At 37.2% G+C, this 24,695-nt stretch overlaps 2 protein-coding genes and 2 long non-coding RNA genes across 4 annotated transcripts; 2 read left to right on the plus strand and 2 right to left on the minus strand.

The window, feature by feature from the left end:
* The first annotated feature begins 1,288 nt into the window (after positions 1-1,288).
* On the plus strand, positions 1,289-4,910 carry LOC147479969 (uncharacterized). Its single transcript, XR_015203470.1, has 3 exons — positions 1,289-1,424; positions 4,104-4,201; positions 4,510-4,910. It is a non-coding gene; the product is annotated as an uncharacterized LOC147479969 (long non-coding RNA).
* Positions 4,911-5,232: 322 nt separating this feature from the next.
* LOC147479970 (uncharacterized) lies at positions 5,233-7,045 on the plus strand. The gene is made up of 5 exons (XM_086578531.1): positions 5,233-5,242; positions 5,771-5,874; positions 5,938-6,038; positions 6,120-6,206; positions 6,292-7,045. The coding sequence occupies exons 1-5, from the start codon at positions 5,233-5,235 to the stop codon at positions 6,476-6,478; spliced, it is 489 nt and encodes a 162-aa protein (XP_086434657.1). The 3' UTR covers positions 6,479-7,045.
* Positions 7,046-8,042: 997 nt separating this feature from the next.
* On the minus strand, positions 8,043-9,450 carry LOC147479971 (uncharacterized). Its single transcript, XR_015204808.1, has 3 exons — positions 9,186-9,450; positions 8,822-8,899; positions 8,043-8,268 (listed from the first exon to the last, which is right to left on the minus strand). It is a non-coding gene; the product is annotated as an uncharacterized LOC147479971 (long non-coding RNA).
* Positions 9,451-18,184: 8,734 nt separating this feature from the next.
* On the minus strand, positions 18,185-18,673 carry LOC147479972 (F-box protein CPR1-like). Its single transcript, XM_086578532.1, has one exon. It carries the CDS (start codon positions 18,671-18,673, stop codon positions 18,185-18,187), a length of 489 nt encoding a protein of 162 aa, XP_086434658.1.
* Between the last annotated feature and the right edge of the window lie 6,022 nt (positions 18,674-24,695).

A 24,695-nucleotide genomic window follows, 5' to 3' on the forward strand; every position in this document is an offset into this window, starting at 1 on the left:
TGGGATAAGTTGTGCACCCCAAAAGCCCTAGGTGGAGTGGGCTTTAGAAAGGCAAGATTTATGAACTCAGCAATGCTTGCTAAACTCAGCTGGAAATTGTTGCAGAACCAAGAGTCTCTATGGGCATCTTTTTTTAAATCCAAATATTTTAAATGGTGGAAGCTTAAAGATGTGAAGAATCTGTCCTCAGAGTGTTCTTATTTTTGGAGGGGTTTATGTAAGAATCTTAAGGTTGTCACTGATTACTCTATATGGGCTGTAAGTGATGGCAAAAAGGTTTCTCTATATAATGATCCTTGGATCACTATTAATGGCTGTCCCTTTACACTTGAAGATTTCAAAAACCAAGATCCCAACCTTCATTCTCTCACTGTGAACCACATCACCCTTCCAGAGTCTAGTACTTGGAATTTGAATAGGATTGGAGAGTTGTTTCCAATTCACATAAAAAATCTCATTAGTCTTATACACATTAGACCTAATGTTGTATCTGATAACCTCATTTGGCTAGGATATAGGAATGGTATTTTCACTGTTAAGTCAGCCTACCACAACATCTATAGAGACTCTTTCACAGCCCAATCTTCATCCTTCAATGCTAAAGTAGTCAAAACAATCTGGAACCTTAAAGTAGAAGCTAGTATTCAGCTTTTCATTTGGAAACTTTACTTCCATTATCTTTCTTCTTGTGAAAAAATATCATCCAAAGCCTTTAAAGGATATAGAACTTGTTGTTTATGTTATAAAGCTCTTGAAACTGATTATCACTTATTCTTTGAGTGTGAATGGATTAAGAAAGTATGGTTTGCATCAACTGTTGCTGTCAGAATAGAAGCTCATAATTATTCTGAAAGTAAGCAATATATTGAACTTTTTGGAATGGCTAACTGATGAGTATGAAGATTTGCAGCAAAGAGGTCTTTACTGTATAGTTTTGCTTCATGAAATCTGGAAACATAGGAATGGTATCAGATTTGAGCATGTGCCGAGTTCAATGTCTACTATATGGAGGAATACTTATTCCACTTGGAACATTAATGTGGAAGCTTTCAAGACAGAAAATAGAGAGATTGTACATGCTCCTGATTTCTGTAACGCCCGTATTTAAAATACGTATTTATCTATTTATTAATTAATTAATTTAATTATTTATATAAAATTTGATTTGGATTGGATTTGGGATACGCGGGCTTGATTTCTGGGCCCGAGTCTGCGTTGGGCTTGGGTTTCAAACCCAAATATATATTCGTATTGTTCTGGATAATAGGGTTCTAAGAAAAATAAAATAGTAAAAATGGAGGCAGAGATAGAAACTCGTTTGCTAGAGCGTGGAGCGCGACAATTCGGACTAGGAGGGATTGTGCGAGCTAGCTTGGGATTGGTTCTCGCATGGTTTTATCCTATATTTATTGTTCGCGATACATGTGAGTAGATACATTTTTATTCTATTTCACAAAAAGCTTTTGACATTTCTCGCTCAGTTTTTGTATTTCGTTATTTTTTTCGCATCCGGTGGAATTATTGAATTTGGTTAGATGTTAGTATAGTTACATTTACGTAATTAATTGAAACGTTGGTTTTGAATATCTTTGGAGCTTCGAACGGGGCGTTAATGGCGTAGTATGAGCTCGAAATCGTTTTATTTTTGTTGATTGTTTTGATGTTGGTTGTTGAGGTTTGGGTGGGGTGTTGTTGGAAGTTGTTGAAGGGGTTAATGGGTGCGGGTGGAGGATTGGAACAGGCATTCTTGGAGGGCGAGGTATAGATCCGGTTTGATGAAGGAGTGTTAGAGTTATGAATCGAGTTTTGGTGTTAACCTAAAAGCGGTAGGGGTTTTGTTTTGGGGTATTTTCGGTTGGGTTTGGAGTGGTGGCGGCTGCAGAGAGGAGCGGTGGTGGTCGAAATTGATTTGTTGGTCTTTGGTGAGAGAGGGGAAATCGGGTGTTGTTGGTATTGGAAGGTTGGGTTTGTCTTGGGGTTCAAAACCAAACTATTTTCCATTAGTTTGGAGGGCTAGTGGTGGCCCGTGATGGTGGCTGGTGGTGGAGGTCTTTGTGAGGAAGAAGGATGAAGAAGGCGACACATTCCTCATAATTGGGCTTGGGCGTAACTTAGGTTGTTTCTTTGGGGTGGCTATTTTGGTTTTGTTTTGGGCGGTTTAGATTAAGTTAGATGGGCCAAAAACTAACTAGATTTCTTGGGCGGTTTCATTAGTGTGTTGGGCGGTTTTGATTAAGTGTTGGGCCATTTTCAGTTTAGTCTTTGGGCCCAAAATTAGTTTAGTTTGTTATGGGGCCGGTTTCATTTTAGTGGTTTGTGGGCGAACCAATTAAGGTTTTGGGCGGTTTAAGTTTCATTTTACATTAGCTTGGGTGAATCAATTAGCTTTCTTTGGACCTGTTTTTCTGTTTTTGTTTTGGGCTTGGTCCATATGTTTTAAAGTGGGTCAGATTGATTCACTAGGCCAGCGTAGACTTTTGGGGCCGGGTTCTAAGTTTTGGGCTTGGCCAGTTGGGTCCGAACCATGACCTTAGCCATGAGCCCATAAACCATGCACCTTTGACCTTAGCCATGAACCATGGCTATGACCATGAACCTGTTGAACATAAAAATGACAGTTTGACTTCGACCATGATATGTTGACTTTGACAATGACAGACTTTGATCGTTGACTTTGACCGTTGACCGTTGACTGTGGAATGTTGACTTTTTCCAGTTTTTCACATATTTAAGAATATGGACAAATGTACTAGTAATAAAATATTGTCGAACATTGTATAACCTTGTTTGTCATTATCTAATTAAGATTTGACGTAAGTAGTGTGTAAAGCATATAAATATTGGCACGTAACTAGAGGGGAATTCTGGTAATAAGAATTTGATATGTATGTTTTTATGAGTATTAAATTATATACGGACTTTGATTGTAGACTGTGGACTGTTTAATTGTGTTACATTTTATGTTGTAAATTGTATGGACAAATTAAATGCTAAAATGCTGTGAAAGCTTGTACAAATTTGGTGGTCATTATCTAATTAAGATTTGACGTTGATATTGTGACATTATATCATATGTTTGTATATATATATTAAATGCAATAGTTTTGGAGAAATAAATGTATAGACATTCCATTATTTTATCTGTGAGATGCTAGTAGAGTATTTGTGGTTATTTCCCATGGGATTGTGGCGTAGTGCAATAATATATTGGCACGTGAAAAAATGAAAGTGGTTATGAGATATAATTGAGATATTTCTAAATATTGTGGCTTAGTGCAATAAGGTAATTGACCTGCACGTGATATAGTGGAATGATTATGAGTCATCAATGTATGACACCTGAATAAATTACGTAACGAGAATCCTAGAACCTGACTACCACAACTCATGTGATTTGCCCTGTGTGGGCGTATGTGATATGATTGGCCTTTGTGTAGGGTGTATATATATGAGATGTTGATTGACCCATGTGTTGGGCAATCGTAGCCGAATAGTGGCTTGATTATTCCGTTAATAAAAATAGAACGAGGCAGCGATATTTTATGCCGAATAGTGATGATACTTACATAATGGTTTTCGTGTGAGGGTTACGGTGTCGCGGCATCATTTCGGGGGTGGTTACACGGAGTGGTTCATTATGTAAGGGGAGGCATGTGGATGTACATGTTCGGGCGTTGGGAAGCGATTGTGGTAGCCAGGGAAACTAGGTAAGACATAGATCTGACGTGATTTTAGGGACACGTAAAGAAAGCCTTAAATAATATAATTATGGTAATATGTTGGTTATTTGTTTAGTTAGAACCTAAGGCGTCTCGATGGAGGAACTACATGCCTTATTTATTATGCGTATATTTTGTTGTGTGGTTAGTGGGAAGTTAAGGCGCCTCAGTGGAGGAACTACCTGCCTAAATTATTGTACTTAAGGATGTTGTATTAGTTGTTGGGAGTTAAGGCGCCTCGGTGGAGGAACTAACTGCCTTATGGATGGTGTATGTATATATATAAGTATATGTTGTATTTTTGAGCTACTCACACCAGCATTTTTATAATGCTTACCCGATTTGCATGTTTGCTTATCGGGTGTGTTCATTAAATGAACATAGTTGATAAGTCTTGACAGGTTTAGTGTTGAAGAAGATTGGTTGCTGCTTGTGGTTTGCGTTAGCGTCGCATTCCAAGATAGGCTTTGTTTTCCTTTGAGGTGATATAGGTTTTTCAGTTGAGATAAGGTTATTTGCATTTTTATTTGTTAATTTTTGTAATGAAGCGGACTTTTGTTTAAGTTAAAATTTTTATTGGTTTTTAATTATCCGCATATTTAAGCTGTTTATGGGTTTTTGGAAGTGGAGAGTGCGTCACACCTCGGAGATCGAAGAGTCTGGAACAAATAATGTTTTTCCGAATTCTGTCGAAATTCGGGGTGTGACAATTTCCCTAATGAGTTTACTGATTCTTGGATCAAGGTTTACTTTGATGCTATATATAACAATGTTAAATGTCAAGGAGCAGCTGGAGCTATTTGCAAGGATCAGGATGGCAACATACAAAGTGCAGGATTCACAAGGTTTAAAGCTCGAACATCACAACAAGCAGAATTCCTGACAGCAGAAATGGCTTGCAAATTATTGAAGGAAATCTCTCCAGGAGATACAATATTACTAGGAGACAACCAATCAGTTATCAACTCTCTGAAGAAGACCAGTTCAAATTATATTAAATGGATTAATAATTCTATCTTAGGAAATATTATAAGTATTTGTAATAATCTTTTTCTGTAAAATATTGTTGGATTAACAGAACTGGTAATGGAGAGGCTCATGCATTAGCCAAATGTGCATCTACTTTTAATGGTATAGAGCCTCCACCATCGTTCTTAAGATGTAATCTTTTCTATTTTGAAACTTAATGGAAATGAAATGGTATTATCGAAAAAAAAATTCATGTCGGATATATATATCCACGTGTTCGTGTAGGAGAGACACACAGACATATTTTATGTGATAAACCTTAATTTTTTATATTTTCCTTTGTCAAACACTTCGTATTTGTGTTGGATAAGAACACACGTATCCGTGTCAATGTAACTTGGGGTACAACAAGTTTATCCTAAAATAGTTTTTACATAATCAATTGTAGTTTGATCAGCTTGCACTCTAAAATGCAATTTAAAAGGTTTCCAGTGGCCCAACTGTCAAGATTGAGTTTTTTTTTTTGGGGCAAATCGGGTTTTGAATGCTGGCAGGTTTGAACTAGAAACCTTTGGTATTATCACTTGAAGATTTTACCAACTAAGCTAGCTGACACTAGAAACTTAGGAAGTTGGGCCAAAGTTTTAGGATATATTCCCACCTTTATCGGGAAAATAAAAATTAAGGGAATAAAATTCTTTAAAAAGTGGTTCAAAATTTAACCACACCTAAAAAATATAAAAAATGCGGATAGCCAATACCGTACACACAGCCGTCACAAACTGACGGGCTATACCTTTTTCCAAAGGGCGCGACTACAACACATGACCCAGCGCAGAACTTTTTTTACGAAATCATTTCTTATTGGCTGGATTCGAATGACGTGGCAAAAAAAAAAAAAAAAAATAACACCGCGAGAAAATTATATAAAAAAAAAAAAGAAAAAAATTGCGAGACTCTTCTTTTCTCGTTTATCTCTCAAATTTCAAACCCAAAAATAACATGTAAGAAATCAAAAATTGAAATAACTTAAAAATGAAACCCAAAATTTCCACCCCAACCCAAAATCAAACCCAGCTAAGTTGACACCAAGCGAAACCCATCTCCCATTCGATGTTCCCCGTCTTCAAAACGAGTCAAATGTGATAAAGATCAAGTCTTTGGACTCTCAAAGACATGTCACCAGGTAAATTGATTTGTTGAGGTTTCGTTTTTTAATTTGATCTAATTGATTGATTGGTTGATGTAGTGTCGACAAAGAACATCCCGTTTGTTGGCTAACTGTAAGAACCAAAGAAATAATAAGAAGTCTTGTTGTATCAAATATTGCCAACAATGTCGCTTGAATAGGTTTGATTCCAACTTCATTGTTTTTAATTTCATTTCCTTGTTGTGAGATTTGTTTCGATTTATTTACATTTTGTCTTAAAGATATGGAGAGGAAGCAGAAGAAGTGGTGTTGTTGAATGAATGGAAATGTCCTAAATGTAGAGACATCTGTAATTTTAGTTGTTGCATGTAAGCAGTCCTTGTTATTTTTTTTTACCCAAGCAGAATTAAATTTTAATATGTAGTGACAATGTATGTGTTTCTTCTTATATAGGAAGAAGAAAGGACAAAAACCTACTAGAATACTTGTGCATACTGCAAAGGCCACTGGCTTTTCTTCGGTTTCAGATGGGAAGATCTTTAAGAAGCCCCGTCCTCCATATGAGGAGTGTTTGGATGCAGAACTGAAGCTTGTTGGAGAGTATGGGCTTCGATGTAAGAGAGAACTCTGGAGGGTTTAGTATGTCCTCAGTCGCATTCACCGATGTTGGAGAGACTAGTGAGGTTGCATATATTGCCTGAAAGATATGAGTACAGAGAACTTGTTTCTATGTCTGTCTATCAATGGAGTATAATGCTAAGGGGGTACTTGGTATCAATGGAGTTCAGATTACTGCACCGGATATTCTGTTGTTGAAGAAGTTTGTGATTCATGGGATTTCTCGACCCTTTAAAATGGTGAAGCTTTCTAGCACAATGAGTTAGGAGCATTTTCAGATCAATGGAGTGGTGTTGTTGCTATTTTCAGCTTGCTCTCTATCTTTTACTTGTTTGAAGGTTCAATGGCGTCCAGTTCAGATGAAGTTCCAGTGTGGGAAAGAAGGGCCTTTTGCAACATTCTTCCGGTGTGGGATAGAAGTTCTGTCAGAGTTAATGATACTTATGCAAGCTGAGTTATGTCTGATCTTTGTATATGACTAGTAGAAAGAAGTTGATCTATTTCTGTCTGTTACCTATTTCTGATCTTTGTAACAGTTCACAACTAATGGTTTTCACTTAATAATATTTGGGATTATGTTTTCACTTAATGGTTTCTAAATTCTAATGTGAATACGTTGTTTTTAGTTCCTTGTCCTGGTTGTTTCTTGCAACTCTTAAGATAGTTTGTAGCTTTCTATTCTTTAACTCGTTTTTAGCACATATTATTCACATTGTGTTTCCGATTTGATTTGATTAATAAGTTTTCTCTACAAGTCCAGAGAATTCCCTCTTTGCAACTAGAACTGACGCTGTTGGAATTGGAGTTGGTGTGGGGAACTGACTCATTTTTAGCACACATTATTCACATTGTGTTTCTCTACAACTCTGACAACACAAAGAATTGGAGTTGCTCCTTAGACGAGGCCTTTCAAACTTGCAGTAAGGCAGCCTTTCAAAAAGAATCCCCTTATACTCCTTATAGTCTGATTTCCACTTTCATCCATTATCTTTGGATATATACTTGAAACATTCAATTTCAGCACAAGGAGTATAGGAGTTCAGGGGTGTGTGAAATGGACAGTACGTGTAATATGGTGGTTTTCTGCTGGGCTTAAGTTCTGACTTCTCAGAGAAATGTCGGAAACTAACATTGTAGGAAAAATGAGCAGTCTTATAGGGCAGTCTTCATTTCTTCTTCTGGAGGGTTTCTTTTTCACAAACTTTGCCTTTGCATGGTTAGTTAAACACTTAAACTAGAAAAATAATTGTTGAAGATAGCTTGCATATATATGCCATCGTCCATAGCCTTGTGACTTTAATGGTTATACTGTTATCCTTTACATGGGACACTCATTTACTGCACTGGCATTCAATCATTACTCATTACTGATGCAATGATGTAGACAATTCCAATGTATTCAGCTCCTTCCTTCTTCGGATTCTTTGAAGTTATATTGGCTCTCTTTTTTCAATTGAGGCAGGATTTTTTTTTATCGGTGAGGTAGGATTGAAATGTTACATCTAACGTAGTCAGTGGAAAGTCTGATATTGCAAGTCCAAAGAATTCCCTCTCTGCAACTAGAATTGACGCTGTTGGAATTGGAGTTGGTGTGGGGAACTGACTCGTTTTTAGCACACATTATTCACAAAAATTATACTCAGACAACATCAACTATGAAACAAAAATTGTCATGAGTGCAGTTAGCCCTTTCCAGCCATTTACCAAAAAAAAAAAAAACCTATGAACAAAATGTTATATTTTGATCCAAGACGAAGTCGGCTGTCTTTTTCGCCAAAATTCCAAGCTATTTCTGCCATTTACAAAGCGCACCTACACATGAAAATAATAGAATCAACGTCATAGATACACCAGATTACACTAGCTATTGCGGTTAAGGGTGGAATTTGAGATCAATGATCCGAGCTTTACCATGCTCAAGCTCGGCTCGTTAATTACACGAGCTTTAAATTGAGCTCGAGCTCGGCTCATATAGTTAAACGAGCGAGCTCGAGCCGAGCTTAAATGAGCTGAGCCCGAGTGGCTCGGTTATTTTACACTACAAATATGCTATTTGAGCTAAACGAGCCGAGCTTCATCAAGCTCATTTGTTACACGAGCTTTAATTTGAGCTCGAGCTCGACTCATAAAGTTAAACGAGCGAGCTCGAGTGAGCCCAAGCCGCTCGGCTCGAATTCCACCCTTAATTGCGGTAATAGAAAAAAACACATACCAAACAAAAAAAAAAATTTGATTCTTCTGGTTTTAACTCAAGTGAATGCTAATTATAAAGTCACAACAATGAATATTGAAAGACGAAAAAAAACATGGCGTAACTAGACTTATACTGTGAACAAGTTTTACTGTAGAATACTAATATAATCACCTGCAACATATTATTGAGATCAATGCTTGCAATTCCATGAGGTCGTTGAGGCCTCAAGAAAAAATGTTCAAAAGTCCCCTGTATAATAACAAAAAAATAAAATAATAGTTACATATATGTTTGTATTAAAAACTTTGCCACATGCGAAGGTTTATTGATAACAAACGAATTTAGAACTTCAAATACATGTTCAAGTTGGTGAATTCCTCTAGTGGATGTCGCAACATGTTGTTCACTAACGGGATGTTCTTATTATTTCTCTGGTTCTTACAGTTAGCCAACAAACAGGATGTTCTTTGTCGACACTACATCAATCAATCAATTAGATCAAATTAAAAAATGAAACCTCAACAAATCAATTTACCTGGTGACACGTCTTTGAGAGTCCAAAGACTTGATCTTTATCACATTTGACTCGTTTTGAAGATGGGGAACATCGAATGGGCGATGGGTTTCGCTTGGTGTCAACTTAGCTTGGTTTGATTTTGGGGTGGAAATTTTGGGTTTTATTTTTAGATTATTTCAATTTTTTATTTCTTACATGTTATTTTTGGGTTTGAAATTTGAGAGATAAACGAGAAGAGAAGAGTCTCGCAGTTTTTTTCTTTTTTTTTTCGATAAAATTTTCTCACGGTGTTATTTCATTTTTTTATTTTGTGCCACGTCATTCGAATCCAGCCAATAAGAGATAATTTCGTAAAAAAATTATGTGCTGGGTCATGTGTTGTAGTCGCGCACTTTTCGAAATACACTTATACCAACACCCCCTCCCCCCAAATGGTTAACTCCATCTTATTATATGGAATAAGAAGGTGTTTGGCAACATCTTTACAAATCTGAAAAAAGTTAACAAGGAGCTGGAAGCTGTCTTGACTAAACTTTTCTCCCTAGCCAACTATGAGAGAGCAAAAGGATTAAAATCTGAGTTGCTTGAATGGTTGGTTAAGGAGGAAAGTTTTTGGAAACAGAAATCCACTATTCACTGGTTGAAGGATGGGGAAAAAACACTAGGTTTTTCCATCTCTCCACCATTTTTAGAAGAAGAAAAAACAGTATTGAGAGGCTGCAGGGGGGGATGGAGTAAGGGAAGAGCTGAATTGGGAGATAACATCAACTCCTATTTCCAAGCTCTCTTCAAGTCTGATCAACCCCATCAAAATGATAGCATTCTCAATATGTTCACTCCTTGTATCACGAAAAAGGAAAATGAGATGCTTACTGCCATCCCATCTTCTGAGGATATTTGGAGAGTTGTTAATAAGATAGGAAGACTGAAGGCTCCTGGGCCTGATGGGTTCCAAGGGTGTTTCTATCAAAACACTTGGGAGATTGTGGGGAGCAGTATTGTTGCTTTTGTGAAGGATTTTTTCCATAAGGGGGAGCTGAACCCTACTTTTAATGAAACCTACATTGCTCTCATTCCTAAGATCAATAATCCGGAGACTGTGGCACAATTTAGGCCTATTAGTCTCTGCAACTTTTGTTATAAAGTCATCTAAAAAATCCTTGCCAATAGGCTCAAGCAGCATCTAAATAAAATCATATCTCCCTTCCAAGGGGCTTTCATCAAATGTAGAAACATAGGAGATAACACTGGGTTAGCTTGTGAGCTCTTTCATCACATGAAAAACATGAAAGATAAGAACCATGGCTGGGTAGCTTTGAAGATGGACATGGCAAAAGCCTATGATAGAGTCGAGTGGTCCCTGGTGGACAACATCTTTGATAAATTTGGGTTTTAGCGGAAGTGGAGGAATCGATTAAGCAGTGTATATCCACTGTTTCCTTTCAAGTGCTTCTAAATGGGAGTCCTCTTAATAAGATAATCCCTGAAAGAGGCCTCAGACAGGGTGATCCCCTATCACCATATCTCTTTATCATCATGTCTGAGGCCCTTTATAGGATGATTGCAAAAGCTGAGGCTGAGGAGAAAGTCCATGAGATTAAGATCCGGAGGGCTTCTCCTCCCATCTCCCATCTTCTGTATGCAGATGACCTGATCCTGTTCACCAGAGGACATCTTGAGAATGGGGGTCATCTTAAAGATATTCTCCAAGACTATTGTGCTGCTTATGGTCAGCTGATAAATTTTGATAAATCAAGCATGTTTTTCAGCAGAAACATCAAGTTTCGCAATAAACTAAAGTTAAAGAAGTTCTGGAATATGAGGCTTTTTGATCCAAAAGACAAATACTTGGGCATACCTATCATGCTATCCAAAAAAAAGGCTGAGGATTTTGACTTTTTAGTTGATAAGATCTATAAGAAAATAAAAGGTTGGAAGGCTAAGGTCCTTTCACAGGCTGGAAGGGCTACCCTGATCCAATCTGTGGTACAAGTCACTCCTCTCTATGCTATGTCTACCTATATGCTCCCCATGTCTACTTGCAACAAAATAGACAAAGCATGCAGAGATTTTTTTTGGCATGGTGTTGAAAATTCTAAAAGTGTCCTCACCATTGGGTGGGACAAGTTATGTAAAACTAAACCTGAAGGAGGGTTGGGGTTTAGAAAGATGAGGGATATAAATGTAGCAATGCTAGCCAAGCTCCCTTGGAAAGCTGCTACAGATACTGAATCTGTTTGGACAAAAACTCTTGCTAGTATATATAGTAAAAACTGGATAGGGGATGTCTGGAAACCTCCTGGGCATGCCTCTTTCTTTTGGAAAGGTATCCATAACACTTTCAATCTCATAAGTGGAGGGATTGTAACGCCCATATTTTTAAAATACGTTTTTATCTATTTATTAATTAATTAAATTAATTATTTATTTAAAAAATTCGTCGGATTGGACTCAGGATACGTGGGCCTGGTTTTGGGCCCGAGTCGGTATTGGGCTTGGGTTTCGGACCCAAGTATATAAACACATTTTTCTAGAAAATAGGGTTCATAAAAATAATAAAATAATTAAAAATGGAGGCAGAGATGAAAGCTGGATTTATGGAGGGTGGAGCGCGACGGCTCGGACTCGGAGAAATTCGTAGGAGCTGTTCATACAGGTGAGTAGCTATTTTGCTATTTCACCGGAATACAGAAACCGTTTTATTGTCCTATGTTTTCACTAGAATTTACTGTTCATTTATTCGGTTATTGTTAATTGTCTGGTAGTTATGTAGTTGTTAAAATGTGTTTAGACTGTCTTTAGAAAACACTGTTGAACTGTGCCTTAAACTGTCGAAGCTTCGACAGAGCATCAATGGCGTCAGCCCACATAAATCGTTTGGTATTTGAACTCTCCTGATTTTGGTTTTGAAACCATACTGTGGTGGTGTAGATATTTATGTTTGAATGGTGGGACGGTTCAAAACTGTTGGAGCTTCGTACAGGTCGGTAATGGCGGCACGAGCTCCGAAACCGTTTTTACTTTTGTTGATTGGTTTGGATGTTGGTTGTTGAGGTTTGGGCGGGGTGTTGTTGGGTTGTGTAGTGCGTGATGTCGGGGCTGCCAAAGCTTGGTTGGAGGCGGTAATGGCGGTGGCCGAATCGGTGGTGGGGCTGTTTTTGGTCGATTTTGTTGGTAGTTTGAATTGTGGGTTGTGTTTTGAATGTTGTGTTGGTTGTTGTTTGATTGAGTGTTGTAGAGTGGTGGAAACATTTGTCGATTTGAGCTTGAAAGAAGCCATTAATGGCGTGAAGAAAACGTTTAGATCTAGTTTTGGGTTGACGATTTTAATCACAAGAATGGAGTTTTAGCTTTCATTAAAGATGTGGGGTTTTCATTTGGAGTAAAACCGCATAGTTTAAATGGGTGGTTGTGTAGAAGGTGTGGTGGCGGATTTGGTGGTGGTGGAGAACCGCTTGAGGAAGAAGGTGAACTGTTCACCGATTTGGGCTTTGGGCCTTTGGGCTTAGCTAGTTTAATTGGTTGGGCGGACTCTATTTTTAGAGGGTTGGGCCGATTATGTTCTAAAGTATTGGGCAGTTCATTTCTATTTTTGTTTGGGCCCTTTTTCCTATTAGTTGATAACTTGTTATGGGCGGTTCTAATTTTTGTAATTGTGGGCGAACCCATTTGTATTTTGGATCGGTTTAATTAAGTTTTGTTTGGGCCTTCTCCAATTATGTTTTGGGCCAGTTCAGTATAAGTTTTTGGGCCCGTTTCTAATATAGCTTGGGACCAGTCCTTAGGACTTAAAATAGATCCAATTGGGTCAGGTAGAATAAATAAGTGGACTTTTAGACTTTCGGGTTTTAAGGTTTGGGCGGCTTGGCCAGTTGGGTCCGAACCATGACCTTGGCCATGAGCCCATGAGCCATGCACATTGACCTTAGCCATGAACCATGGCTATGACCCTGGACCTGTCGAACATGGAAACGACAGTTTGACTTTGACCATGACATGTTGACTTTGACCATGATATGTTGACTTTGACGATGACAATTTGACTTTGACAATCGACCGTTGACTTTGATGGTTGACTTTGACTTTGACCATGACATGTTGAGTTTGACCTTGACCATGATGTGTTGACCTTTGACTGTTGACCGTTGACTTTGACTGTTGACCGTTGACTTTGACCGTTGACTGTGGAATGTTGACTTTTCCAGTTTTTCACATATTTGATTATATAAAATATTGTCGATATTGTATAACTTGGTTGGTCATTATCTAATTTAGATTTGACGTGAGTAGTGTGTAAAGCATATATATATTGGGCTTTGATTGTGGACTTTTGACTGTTTAATTGTGCTACGTTTTATGTTGTATATTATATGGACACATATAGTAATAAAATGCTGTGGAAGCTAGTATATATTTGGTTGTCATTATCTAAGAAAGATTTGACATTGATGTTGTATATTTTGACACGTGACGATATTGAGATGTTAGGAGACATTATATTCCTAATACGTTATAATAAAGATGTATGCGATACGTTGAAACATTGTGACATGATATAATATGCTGGGATAGTTATATTAATGCAATATCTTTGAGAAATGTATATACGCTCCATTATTATATATGTGAGATGCTACTATGAGGTAGCATAGTATTGATAAATATTTGCCCACGGGAGTGTGGTGTAGTGCAATAATATATTGGCACGTGAAAGAATGAAATTTGGTTATGAGATATAATTGAGATGTTTCTAAATATTATGGCTTAGTGCAATAAGGTAATTGACCTGCACGTGATATAGTGGAATGTTTATGAGTCATTAACGTATGACACCTGAATAAATTACATAACGAAAATCCTAGAACCTAACTACCACAACTCATGTGATTGGCCCTCCTGGCGTAGCCAAATAGTGGCTTGATTATTCCGTTCGCAAAATAGAACGATGATGCGCAATATTTTATGCCGAATAGTGGCAGTACTTACATAATTGCTTCCGTGTGAGGATTTACGGTGCGCGGCATCCCGCTTCGGTGGTTACGCACGGAGTGGTTCATTATGTGCGGAGGCATGTGGATGTACATGTTAGTTGGTTAGGTAGCGATTTGGTAGTAGGGGAAACTAGGTAAGACATAGATACGACGTGATTTTAGGGACACGCAAAGAAAACCTTAATTAATATAATTATGGTAATATGTTTGTTAATGATGTATATGTAGATAGATGATTATATATGGTTTTGCGGAAGGGTGGGTCAAACTAATTACTTGGGCGTAGAGCGACCAGCTCTCGTGATTGAGCATGAAATGAGGTAATGCATTATATAATATGTTTGTTTGGTTATTTGTTTAGTTGAACCTAAAAGCCTCGATGGAGGAACTACATGCCTTATTTATTATGCGCGATAGGTTGTTGTGTGGTTAGTGGGAAGTTAAGGCCTCGATTGGAGGAACTAACTGCCTAGATTATTGTACTTAAGGATATTGTATTAGTTGTTGAAAGTTACGGCGCCTCGGTGGAGGAACTAACTGCCGTATGGATTATGTATATATTTGTATAACTATATATTGTTTTTAGAGCTACTCACACCAGCATTTTTATAATGCTGACCCGATTTGCATGTTTGCTTATCGGGTGTGTTCATTCAATGAACATAGTTGATAAGTTTTGACAGGTTTAGTGTTGAAGAAGATTGGTTGTTGCTTGTGGTTTGCGTTAGCGTTGCATCTCAGGATTTGTTTTGTTTTCCCTTGAGGTGATATAGAATTTCAGTCTAGACAATGTTTTTGTATTTTCATTTGTAAATGTTATTAAAGAGTTATTGAAAGGAGAGTTGTAACCTAATCTTATTTGTGAATCTTTGTCATGAAGAAGACTTTTGTTTAAGTTAAAAATTTTATTGGTTTTTATTATCCGCATATTTAAACTGTTTATGGATTTTTGGGAGTTGAGAGTGCGTCACACCTCGGAGATCGAAGAGTCGGGAACAAATAATGTTTTTCCGAATTCTGTCGAAATTCGGGGTGTGACAGGGATAGTCTGGGGAATCCACAGTGGTAACTCCACCTCCGTTTTAGATGACCCTTGGGTGATCTGCAATGGAAAACTTCAGACTCTGAGAGAGTTAGGGGTGGAGGATCCCAGACTTGAAGGCCTTCATGTGGCTAATCTCTTTCTGGAGGATAGAACTGGATGGGATGAGGCCAAGCTACAAGGCTTCTTTCATCCTTTCCTTGTGGCAAGAATCAAAGATATTATGATCAGACCTCTGGGTCTTGGCAAGGATAGGCTGATCTGGAGTGGAGAGAAGTCTGGGAGATTTACTGTGAAATCTGTCCACAAGTATCTAGCCAAGGATAGTGGTGAAGGACAGAGTTCTAGTTTCAATACTAAAACAGTAAAGCTTCTTTGGAAAGCCAAAATACCAGCCAACATTCAAATGTTCATATGGAAAGTCTATATGGATGCCTTACCTATGGGAGATATGTTGTTTCTCGGAAGATGGAGGGGACTTTTCTTGTCCCCCGTGGTTACACCCGTTTGGAAACAAAAACCATCCGTTTTTGAATGTGATTGGACCAGAAATTTGTGGTTCACTTCAAGCTTGGGGTTAAGAATGGAGATTCAGGGTAGGAACAACACTAAGGATTGGATTTCCAAATTCATAAGTTGGAGCAATAATAAGAGCCAACATATAGCTCAGGCAGGAGTCTAAGCTTGTTATCTCCCATACAACATCTGGAAAACTAGGAATGAAGCCAAGTTTGAACAGAGGCTCCCTAATAGGGAAAGAATTCTCAGAAGGAGTGAGATGGAGGCCTGCAACTGCTACAAGGGTTTTGCCAATACCAAAATGCAGAATGAGAACTCTATCCCCTCTGAAACTTACTTTGATCAAAACAAATTTGATTTAGATTCTTTGTTCCCTATTATTCCAAATGATTGTATTAATATAAGATATGATGCTGCCTTTCAGGTTATGTCAGGGGAGGCATTCTACCGGGTACTATCTTTGGGATTGAAGGCAAAGTAGTAGGGGCATGCACTAGAAGGTTCCAAGCTAGGTCTGCAGAGGAAGCAGAGATGGTGGCTGCTGAGGTGGCACTAGGACTTGCGATGCTTCATGGGTGGACTACTGTGTATATAGAAGGGGACTGCTTAGAGGTCACTAAGGCTCTTAATGGCCAAACATGTTCTTGGAAGTCTGAGAGAGACTATGTAGTAAAGACTCTAATGTTTAGATAAAGGTTAATTTGCTTCTAATTTTGGCTTTCAGAAGTTTAAAATTGGATCATGGTATTAGTAATATATATGGTCAAAAAAAAACATAATGGGGAAGAGGCAAACATTTGCTACATGTTTATTTGTATATGCTAATGGGCATTTTTCCATAGGGGGAAGTGATAAAATGGACCTCTAAAAGTCTTTTCCTCTTTGTATCGAAGTTCAAAACAAGTTAATCCACGATTCGGTTTGATGGTATTAGTAATATATATGGTATTATCAAAAAAAAACATAGAAAGGGAGGGTGGGAGAAGATTATGAGCATTACCCATCAAACATGTTAGCTACATGTTTATTTGTATATGCTAATAAGGAGTGTCCATAACAAGTTCCAAAATATTAAAAAAATTCAAACTTTCATAAGGTTCAAAGAAATTAATCTCTTGGGACCATGGGTAATAAAAGTTCCAATGAGCATGGACCAAAATATCGCCGATATATATCGGTATTTTGGTACACCGACATTGATATTTTTTATATATATCCACCGAATATAGAACCATTTTTTCCGATATATATCAAAATTTCCGATATAAAATTTTATATTGCCGAGATAATCAATATATCCGATATTTACGATATATGTCGTTTGACTTTTTGACCATTTTTTAATATAAATATGATATTTCCAATATATTTCTGATATTATATTTCCGATATTTTAAATAGTTTGGACTGGTCACAAAAAAAAATAGATATATCCGATATATATCGGTTTTTGAGTACACCGATATATTAACCGATATCGATATTTTGGTCCTTGCCAATGAGTACCGCAGATCAGCAGCAACAAACTCCGAATTACAATCTACTAATAATAAAAAACTACAAGGCCCAATAATCATCATAACCATTACCAACCAAGTAATCTACAAATACTTTCAGAACAAGAAGTGGACCTCTAAGGCATTAACACACAAACAATATTGTTACAATACAAATAACTTAGGGAGGATTAAACGAAAATTCTAGAAAACAAAAACTACCATTATAATGTATAACATATATAGTTCACATAGCTAGTAAATTCGTGGACGGCAAAAGTTCGATACGACAATTATTTGCCTAAGATTCGAAATTTTCAACAATAATATTTTTAAATATTCGGTCCAATAAAACGCTAACGGTAAAAATATGATATATGTGTTTTAAATGGATATAATACGAATGCATTCCTTTAAAATTCGGCTATATATTTTACATTTAAAACTTTGATACATAAGTACACAATGTTTTTATTTTTATTTTTACAATTTTATTTATGAAAAAATAATACAAATGTCAAATTTTTTTGTTCTACTTACTATTACTAACATATTTATTTTTTGTTCCAACTAAGGCCTGGCCCATTTTTTTGGATTTCAAAGATCCGGACATTATAATTCGGCAATTATAAGCCCGGTCCAACCAATTCGCGAATTAAACCGTATCGTTAAGAAATTTACCTACTTATTCGTTTTATTCGCCAAACCTTATAATTCGCGAATTAAACGGGAAATTACTAGCTATGATTAGTTCATACTATTCATTATTGTGCAAAACAAACCCACGGCACAAAATAATAACACAAGTAGATTATGTTACCTCCTCACTAATTTACCAACATTCTTGGGTGAAAAGAGGCTGTCCACTTGGAATATTGAGCGAATCCAACTGATCCTTTCTACAACAATACGCCTACAAGTTTCTTGCTTGATCGCCCCAATTGTACTGCACGAGAAATTCACCGTTCCTTAATTTGTCACAGTATGAGTTGATGAATCCGATAAACACTTTGCTACTTCTGGACTGAAAAAGTACTCTTTAGCCCAAGAACCCTGCATACCATAGTCTTTCATCACCCATATCTCGTAGCATACGTTATCAAATTTTCTCTCACAAAACAAAACGAGACGTTCTTCTATAACACCCAAAGATACATTGCAGGTTACATCTTGGCCGACTAATGTAGGAGGTTCAATTTCATGGACATCCTCGGCAGCCATATTAAAATAAACAATTCTTAAGGGTGAATCATCCCCGCACGAGATCCAATGAAGATGATTACTCACATACATTCCATATGGATATCCAATTGTATTCGTTGGAACACCTTTTTCTATCTTTCTCCACCTGCTTGAACCCCAAGTAAACACCTCACCCCCATTTCGCTCATAGTAAAACCGGATAACTTTGTATTGACTAGTGTTAGAATCAAAGCCAAAAGCAGACACCTGAACCATTTCTAGTCCACGGGCTCTTGGGAGCGCTACGTGTTCTCCAGTGAAAGGATTGCATATATAGTAGAACACGGGATAATCACAGAGCAATGGATTTTCTGAAAGACAAAGTAAACCGTTGACAAAACCAATTACGTCAAGTTTTGGTTGAAAGTCGGGTTCATTAAGAAAATCAAGACGTTGGACTGGTGCTGAAGTTTCAAAGTTGTCAAACACTTGATGATCAATCAACCAAAAAAAACCATTAACGAAATCGCAAAGGACAACACAAGGGGAACTACAATTTTGGATTGCCTATTTATAATGAATTTCGGCAAAACGAGGGTGATGGGATAATTTGTACCAGGTTTTGCATACCAATCTGCACTGAGAGGAGAGGCATTTCAATGGAATTCGACATAGGATGTTGAGGATAATATCACTTGGTAGCTTTGAGAATAACTCGATCCCCACTCATTTCCTGCAAAATTTGTAGGTCGATTTCTTCAACTTCTTCCTCTTCTCCATCTTCTTCTACTTCTCTCTCACAATCTCTGATATGGATTTGGGTGCTGCGCAGAATGGGGAAGAACAAATTGTCAATAATATTATAGTATATCATCACAAACATAAACGTTTACATATTACCAAAGGCTGTCATTACCTAAAAGATCCTTCTTACAAGGGAGACTTTAAATTCAATGACTTTGGGTTTGAACTTACCAAATACGAACAGAACATAACACTCACATAAATTTCTCTAAAACGTACTAGATGGATACTCCATAACTTTCAATATCGTGCAAAATATTTCACAAAAAAAAAAAAGAAAAAAGAAAAAAGAGAGCACGCTTATATAAGTTGTGTTACCTCATCGCTAATCTACCAACATTCTTGGGTGAAAAAAGGCTTCCGACTAGAAATATCGGCACAACATAGGATAACTTTCAATATCCTGAGGATGTAGGCACAATGCCGAACCACGTAAATCTTGTGTTGTCTTGATTTTAGTTTTTGCTTTTTTTTTTAATTTTCTTATTAGCATAGGAGCTTCTCTAGCTATTCGTACTCACAATCAACGATATGCATTTTTACCGCATTACTGTATTCTTTCAATTTGTCCTTTCAAAGATATCAAAGCTAACTTTTTCAGAATTATCCTTTCAATTTGTACAATTACGGTGTTCTCATCAATCGTTAGGTTACAGTGGATCTTCTTGGAGCTTTTCTGCTTACCTTATCTGTCTATATCTATTTGGTTTTAACTTTTTCTAGGAGCATCTGCTGTAGATGACCACTGAGCATCACGCCGGAATGGCGTCAAAAGGTGGAAACTATTCATTTCCTGATAAAGGCTTATGACAAGTTTCTTTTGTTTCAAATTTGATGTTATCTTTCTACAAGTTATGCCTGCTTTCTTTAGCGCTTTTACACAGCTTTTAAGACAACCACCTTTTATATGACTATATGTTTTTCCCTAGGCATAAATTGTCATATATATATATTCATTGCACGAATAACATGTGTGTGTGTGTGCAGTGTGTGTGTTTATGTTTTTCTTTGGAGGTTATGAGCTCAATCACTTGCTACCTACTGGTTTCTTCTTTTACAGAAGTTGAAAGTATCCTCATTGTTCTCTTCATGTCAGGCAACATAGAAATTAGAAATGGGTATGGCGTGGAACTGCTAGTTGTGGTGCCTCAAGGTCCTCTATTAATGTACCTAAGTAATTTCCATGACTTTCCGAGTATTTCAAGTCTTCACGAAATTCCTTCTAGATTGAAGCAACAGAACTTTCAACTGGCTCTGTATTCTATTATAATCAAAATACTAGCAAAAGCCAATGGGAGAGTCCTTTGGAGACTGCTACTGATTCTCATTCTCCACCAACGTTACATATACCACCAGGTTGGCAGGAAGCTTTGGATGAAATTATTAACAGGTATGATTTTGAGTGCTCCTACGTTTTTCACTTTTTATATTTTCCTTATTTTTAAGAAATGGTGAATGTAGATAAAAGAATTTATAAAAAAACCATAATGCAATTTTTAGTTGAATAGTTATATGAAGATGACATAAATTTGATTGCAATCTGGGGAAAAATGGGAGATGCTAAACTGGCTGAGAATCTGAAGGGACTCAGAAGTAACCAATAATTAAATATGTGCTAGTATGAATGTCAATGTAATTACCTAATAGGTTAAAGTCCTCTAGAGCTAACAAGTCCAGTGTCTTAGGAGTGTCTCAAGCTACCTTTAATGGTTTACACCCCTCGGAATAAAATAGTTAATGCATGAACAAGAATTTCATATATCTCACAACATATCTCAGCATTTGATGTGGAAGGGCTTTGATAGGTTGAACAAATTGAACACTTTTTGTCTTTTGGAAAAACTAACGCTGAAGATATATATCGTAACCTTTCATATTTCTCATTTTTAATACGAATTTATTATCTCGGTGTTGGTATAGTCTGGATTATCGTCTATATCTTTTCCTTCAGTCTTAATTACAGAGGTGATGGAGAGTGTGAATGTGGACATTACGTCAGTACAGAAGTGTGATTCAAGTTTCAGTGATTATGTAGTGTGGTGTCCTGATACAAAGGGCAATTTCTCTACAAAATCAGCATATGAAGAGATCAGAGAGAAGGAACAGGTGATTCAATGGAGCAAATGTATCTGGAACAGTTATATACACCCTAAGCCGGCAGCTTTAGCTTGGAAGATCTTGCAAAAGGGTGTAGCAACTGACGATAAAGTACAAAGACTGGGGGTACACATGGCATCTTGCTGTAGACTATGCAGACAATACCCAGAGACACACGAGCACCTATTCTGGCACTGTAGTTCCTCTCAACAACTGTGACAGTGGATCGATCTCTACAACTTTTAATGCCACTCCGGTGTTAAATCTGAATGATGCGTTGAGAGTGAATAACCAGTGGAGCCCAAGAGTGAAGCAGCTGTGGAATGCTTGTATGGTTGCTACTCTAGTTGGTATATGGAAGCAGAGGAATCTGATTCATTTTGAGGGAAAGAAGCTTAACATTCGTGAGTGTAAGTACTACATTCGCACACAGGTGAAAATTACTGGCAACTTGTCAAACACTTATAATTATTGATCCCAGTTTGAAGATGGTGTTCTTAAATTCTGGGATGTTGGGTCTAAAACACGGAGAGTACCAAGTATCAAGCAATGTATTTGAATTGGATTCCTCCTTAACCAAATATATTGAAGTTGAACACAGATAGGGCTTCCCTGGGTAATCCGGGAATGGCTGGAATTGGTATTTCTTACAGAGACAATATGGGAGCTTTCAAGCTTACTGTGTGGAAGAACATTGGCAATGACACAAGCTTTTGGGCAGAGCGTATGGCCATTCTTGAAGGGGTGGAGATTGCAATATCTAGGGGATGTTTAAACCTATGGGTGGAGACAAACTTTGATATTGCTGCATTGGCTTTTAATAGTAGAGATGTGCCGTGGAAATTGCAAGCAAGGTGGAAAAATTGCATACTTGCAGACATAAAGATTACTTGCATTTTCAGGGAAGCCGACTTTATTGCGGATATATTGGCTAAGACTGGAACATCTCTTACTGTTAATGAACGGGTAGTGTGGGAAGGAAAATCTGATTGGCTTCACAAATGGGAAGGATCATTCCAAACTTTCTACCGTTTTCAATAAATGTAAACTATTTCAAATCTAGTTGGAGTAGTAGATGCTTGAAATGGCTTGACTTTAGAGTGTGCAGCATGTTGCAACTCTAAATACCCTACTTTCTTTTTTTACTTTAATACATTTAACTTTACCCAGCAAAAAAAAAAAAAGGATTCTCGTTGTATATTAGTATGACTATCAAAACAAAAAAAGAATATGTAACCTAGAGAAACAACTCAGAATGGACCGAGCCCAAATCCAAGTTCAACAAGCTTGGCCCTTCACCAAATTATGTAATTACAAGTCCTATTTAAAGCTTAACTATTTCCCGCCAAAATTATGTCTTAGTTCTAATTTATTTATTACTAGTGAATGCCTGTGCCAGTCGGCACTCTAGACACGATGACTGCGCATGTTCTTCTTTTTTATGAAATAACTTCCTAAAATACCATCTCCATTGGTAACATGGGATCAGTGTTATTATTTATTTCACTCCGCACTCAAGTGGGTTTGTAGAAATCTTATATACGCAAGTTTACTATGCTTATGAACAATGTGCCAGATGACATAAAGTACCCTCTCCCTTCTCTCTCACCCACTCCCCAAATAGCTATGATTTGCTTTGCAGGCTCGAGAAAAAGTCCCTATAAAGAATAGGCAAAAAATAGGCCAACTCGTTCATACTTATCGGCAGGTAGATGTGAAAAAAAAATGATACTCAGTAACCATCAAGAAATAGAAGGATCATTAACACACATCTCCAGCATCTTTATTTAGCAGCTTAAATAAAGTAAAATACACATGAATCCAACACGTCTGTATTGTTACTGTATCATGCTGAATTGGTTCAAGGTCCAGCTACTTCTCCCGCATGCAGACCTATTGACATATCTTTGCAGGCATAGGAAGATATAAATGTTGTGAAGAAAAGGAAATATAGTCAACTGATAAATCAATCAATTAAGCTCAAACCCCAATTCATTAAGTTTTTTTTTTGGCTCCCGGGGTGTTCTATAGCTTAACCATATCCTAGATCATCCGATCCTTACTGAAGAAGAAATTCGCCGTTGTTTAATTTTACCACATTGTAGGTACACGGCAGGCCCAGAAGAGATATGCACACTTGTACGTTAAAAAAACTGTATTCCTTAAGTACCCTGCAGACCATCACAGTCTTTCATCACCTATATCTCAAAATTATCAAGAGATCTCTCACCAATAAAGCAAAGCCTTTCTTCTATAACACGCAAACTGATTTTCCGAATATCGGGTTCTGGCATATGAAAAGGAGACTGAATTTCATGGAACTTCGCCAAAGCCACATTAAAAACAGCAATCTTATCGCATTCACCTGAAATCCAATGAAGATTTCCATTCACGAGAGTTCCAAAATCTTTACTTGTGCGGTAAAATTTTGGAATAACTCCTTCTAACCTTCTCCACCTAGTTGTACCCAAAGTAAACACTACAACCCCACGACAGTCAACGCGAATACGAATAACTTTGTACTCATTACTAACAGAATTAATAGTTGGGAGTTTTGAAAACAAAAGTCTCCACTCTTATTTTCAGTGAAACCTTGTAATACCATATCCAAAGACATTTCTTCACACAAAACATCAGTATCCATATGAATCAGATGTAAAACCCCAAACAATCAACTCAAAAACATAAAAAATGGGAATGCCGCCGCCAAAGAATCTCACTTACCCAGTTTGGTCGGTTTCTCTCTCTGTCAGACACGAGTGTAGATTTGTTTGTCGCGACAAAACAAACTTTTATATATTTCAATTTCTAGGCCCAGCCTATTGAAGGTTCCGGCTTTTTCGAAGAATTTAAAATTTGGTATTTTGTTTGGGTTTTGGAACACTATAATGGGCCCTTGGTTTAGATTTCACATAATTAGGACCATACCCACAAATTGAAGTTGAATTAGGCCGGGAATTTTACATGTAGAAAAAAAGTTCCCTCCAAATAAGTCTTCAAAGTTTGCCATATTATAACCCAAAAAAAAAGAAATATTACAAATTTGCCATATTACAAATTTGTCATCAAAGCCTCTCCCAACAACTAATCCAACCAGTCTCGCCATAACGAAACCCTCAGTTCGTTTGAGTGTACAGTCAAATGGTCTCGCCATGTCATTTGACTATATACTCAAACGGTTTATCCATGTCGTTTGAGTGTACACTCAAACGATCTCGTCATGTAGTTTGAATCAAGGACCAAAATATAGAATTCGGTGAATATCTCGATATACTCAAAAACTGAGATATATCGAAAATATCATAGATAGCCGTTTCTTTGTTGACTAGTCAAAATTTTGTTTTGTATGTCGATATATCAAAAATATCATCGATTATATCAGAAATATCATCGATTA

The sequence above is a fragment of the Coptis chinensis genome, chromosome 8 (assembly GCF_015680905.1).
Source record: "Coptis chinensis isolate HL-2020 chromosome 8, ASM1568090v1, whole genome shotgun sequence".
NCBI lineage: Eukaryota > Viridiplantae > Streptophyta > Magnoliopsida > Ranunculales > Ranunculaceae > Coptis > Coptis chinensis.

Coding starts and splice junctions, on each gene's coding strand:
- LOC147479970 (XM_086578531.1), top strand. Junction 5,875..5,937: donor TCTCAAAGACATGTCACCAG/GTAAATTGATTT, acceptor TGGTTGATGTAG/TGTCGACAAAGAACATCCCG. Junction 6,207..6,291: donor TGTAATTTTAGTTGTTGCAT/GTAAGCAGTCCT, acceptor CTTCTTATATAG/GAAGAAGAAAGGACAAAAAC.
- LOC147479972 (XM_086578532.1), bottom strand. CDS start 18,673: ATGGTTCAGGTGTCTGCTTTTGGCTTTGATTCTAACACTAGTCAATAC.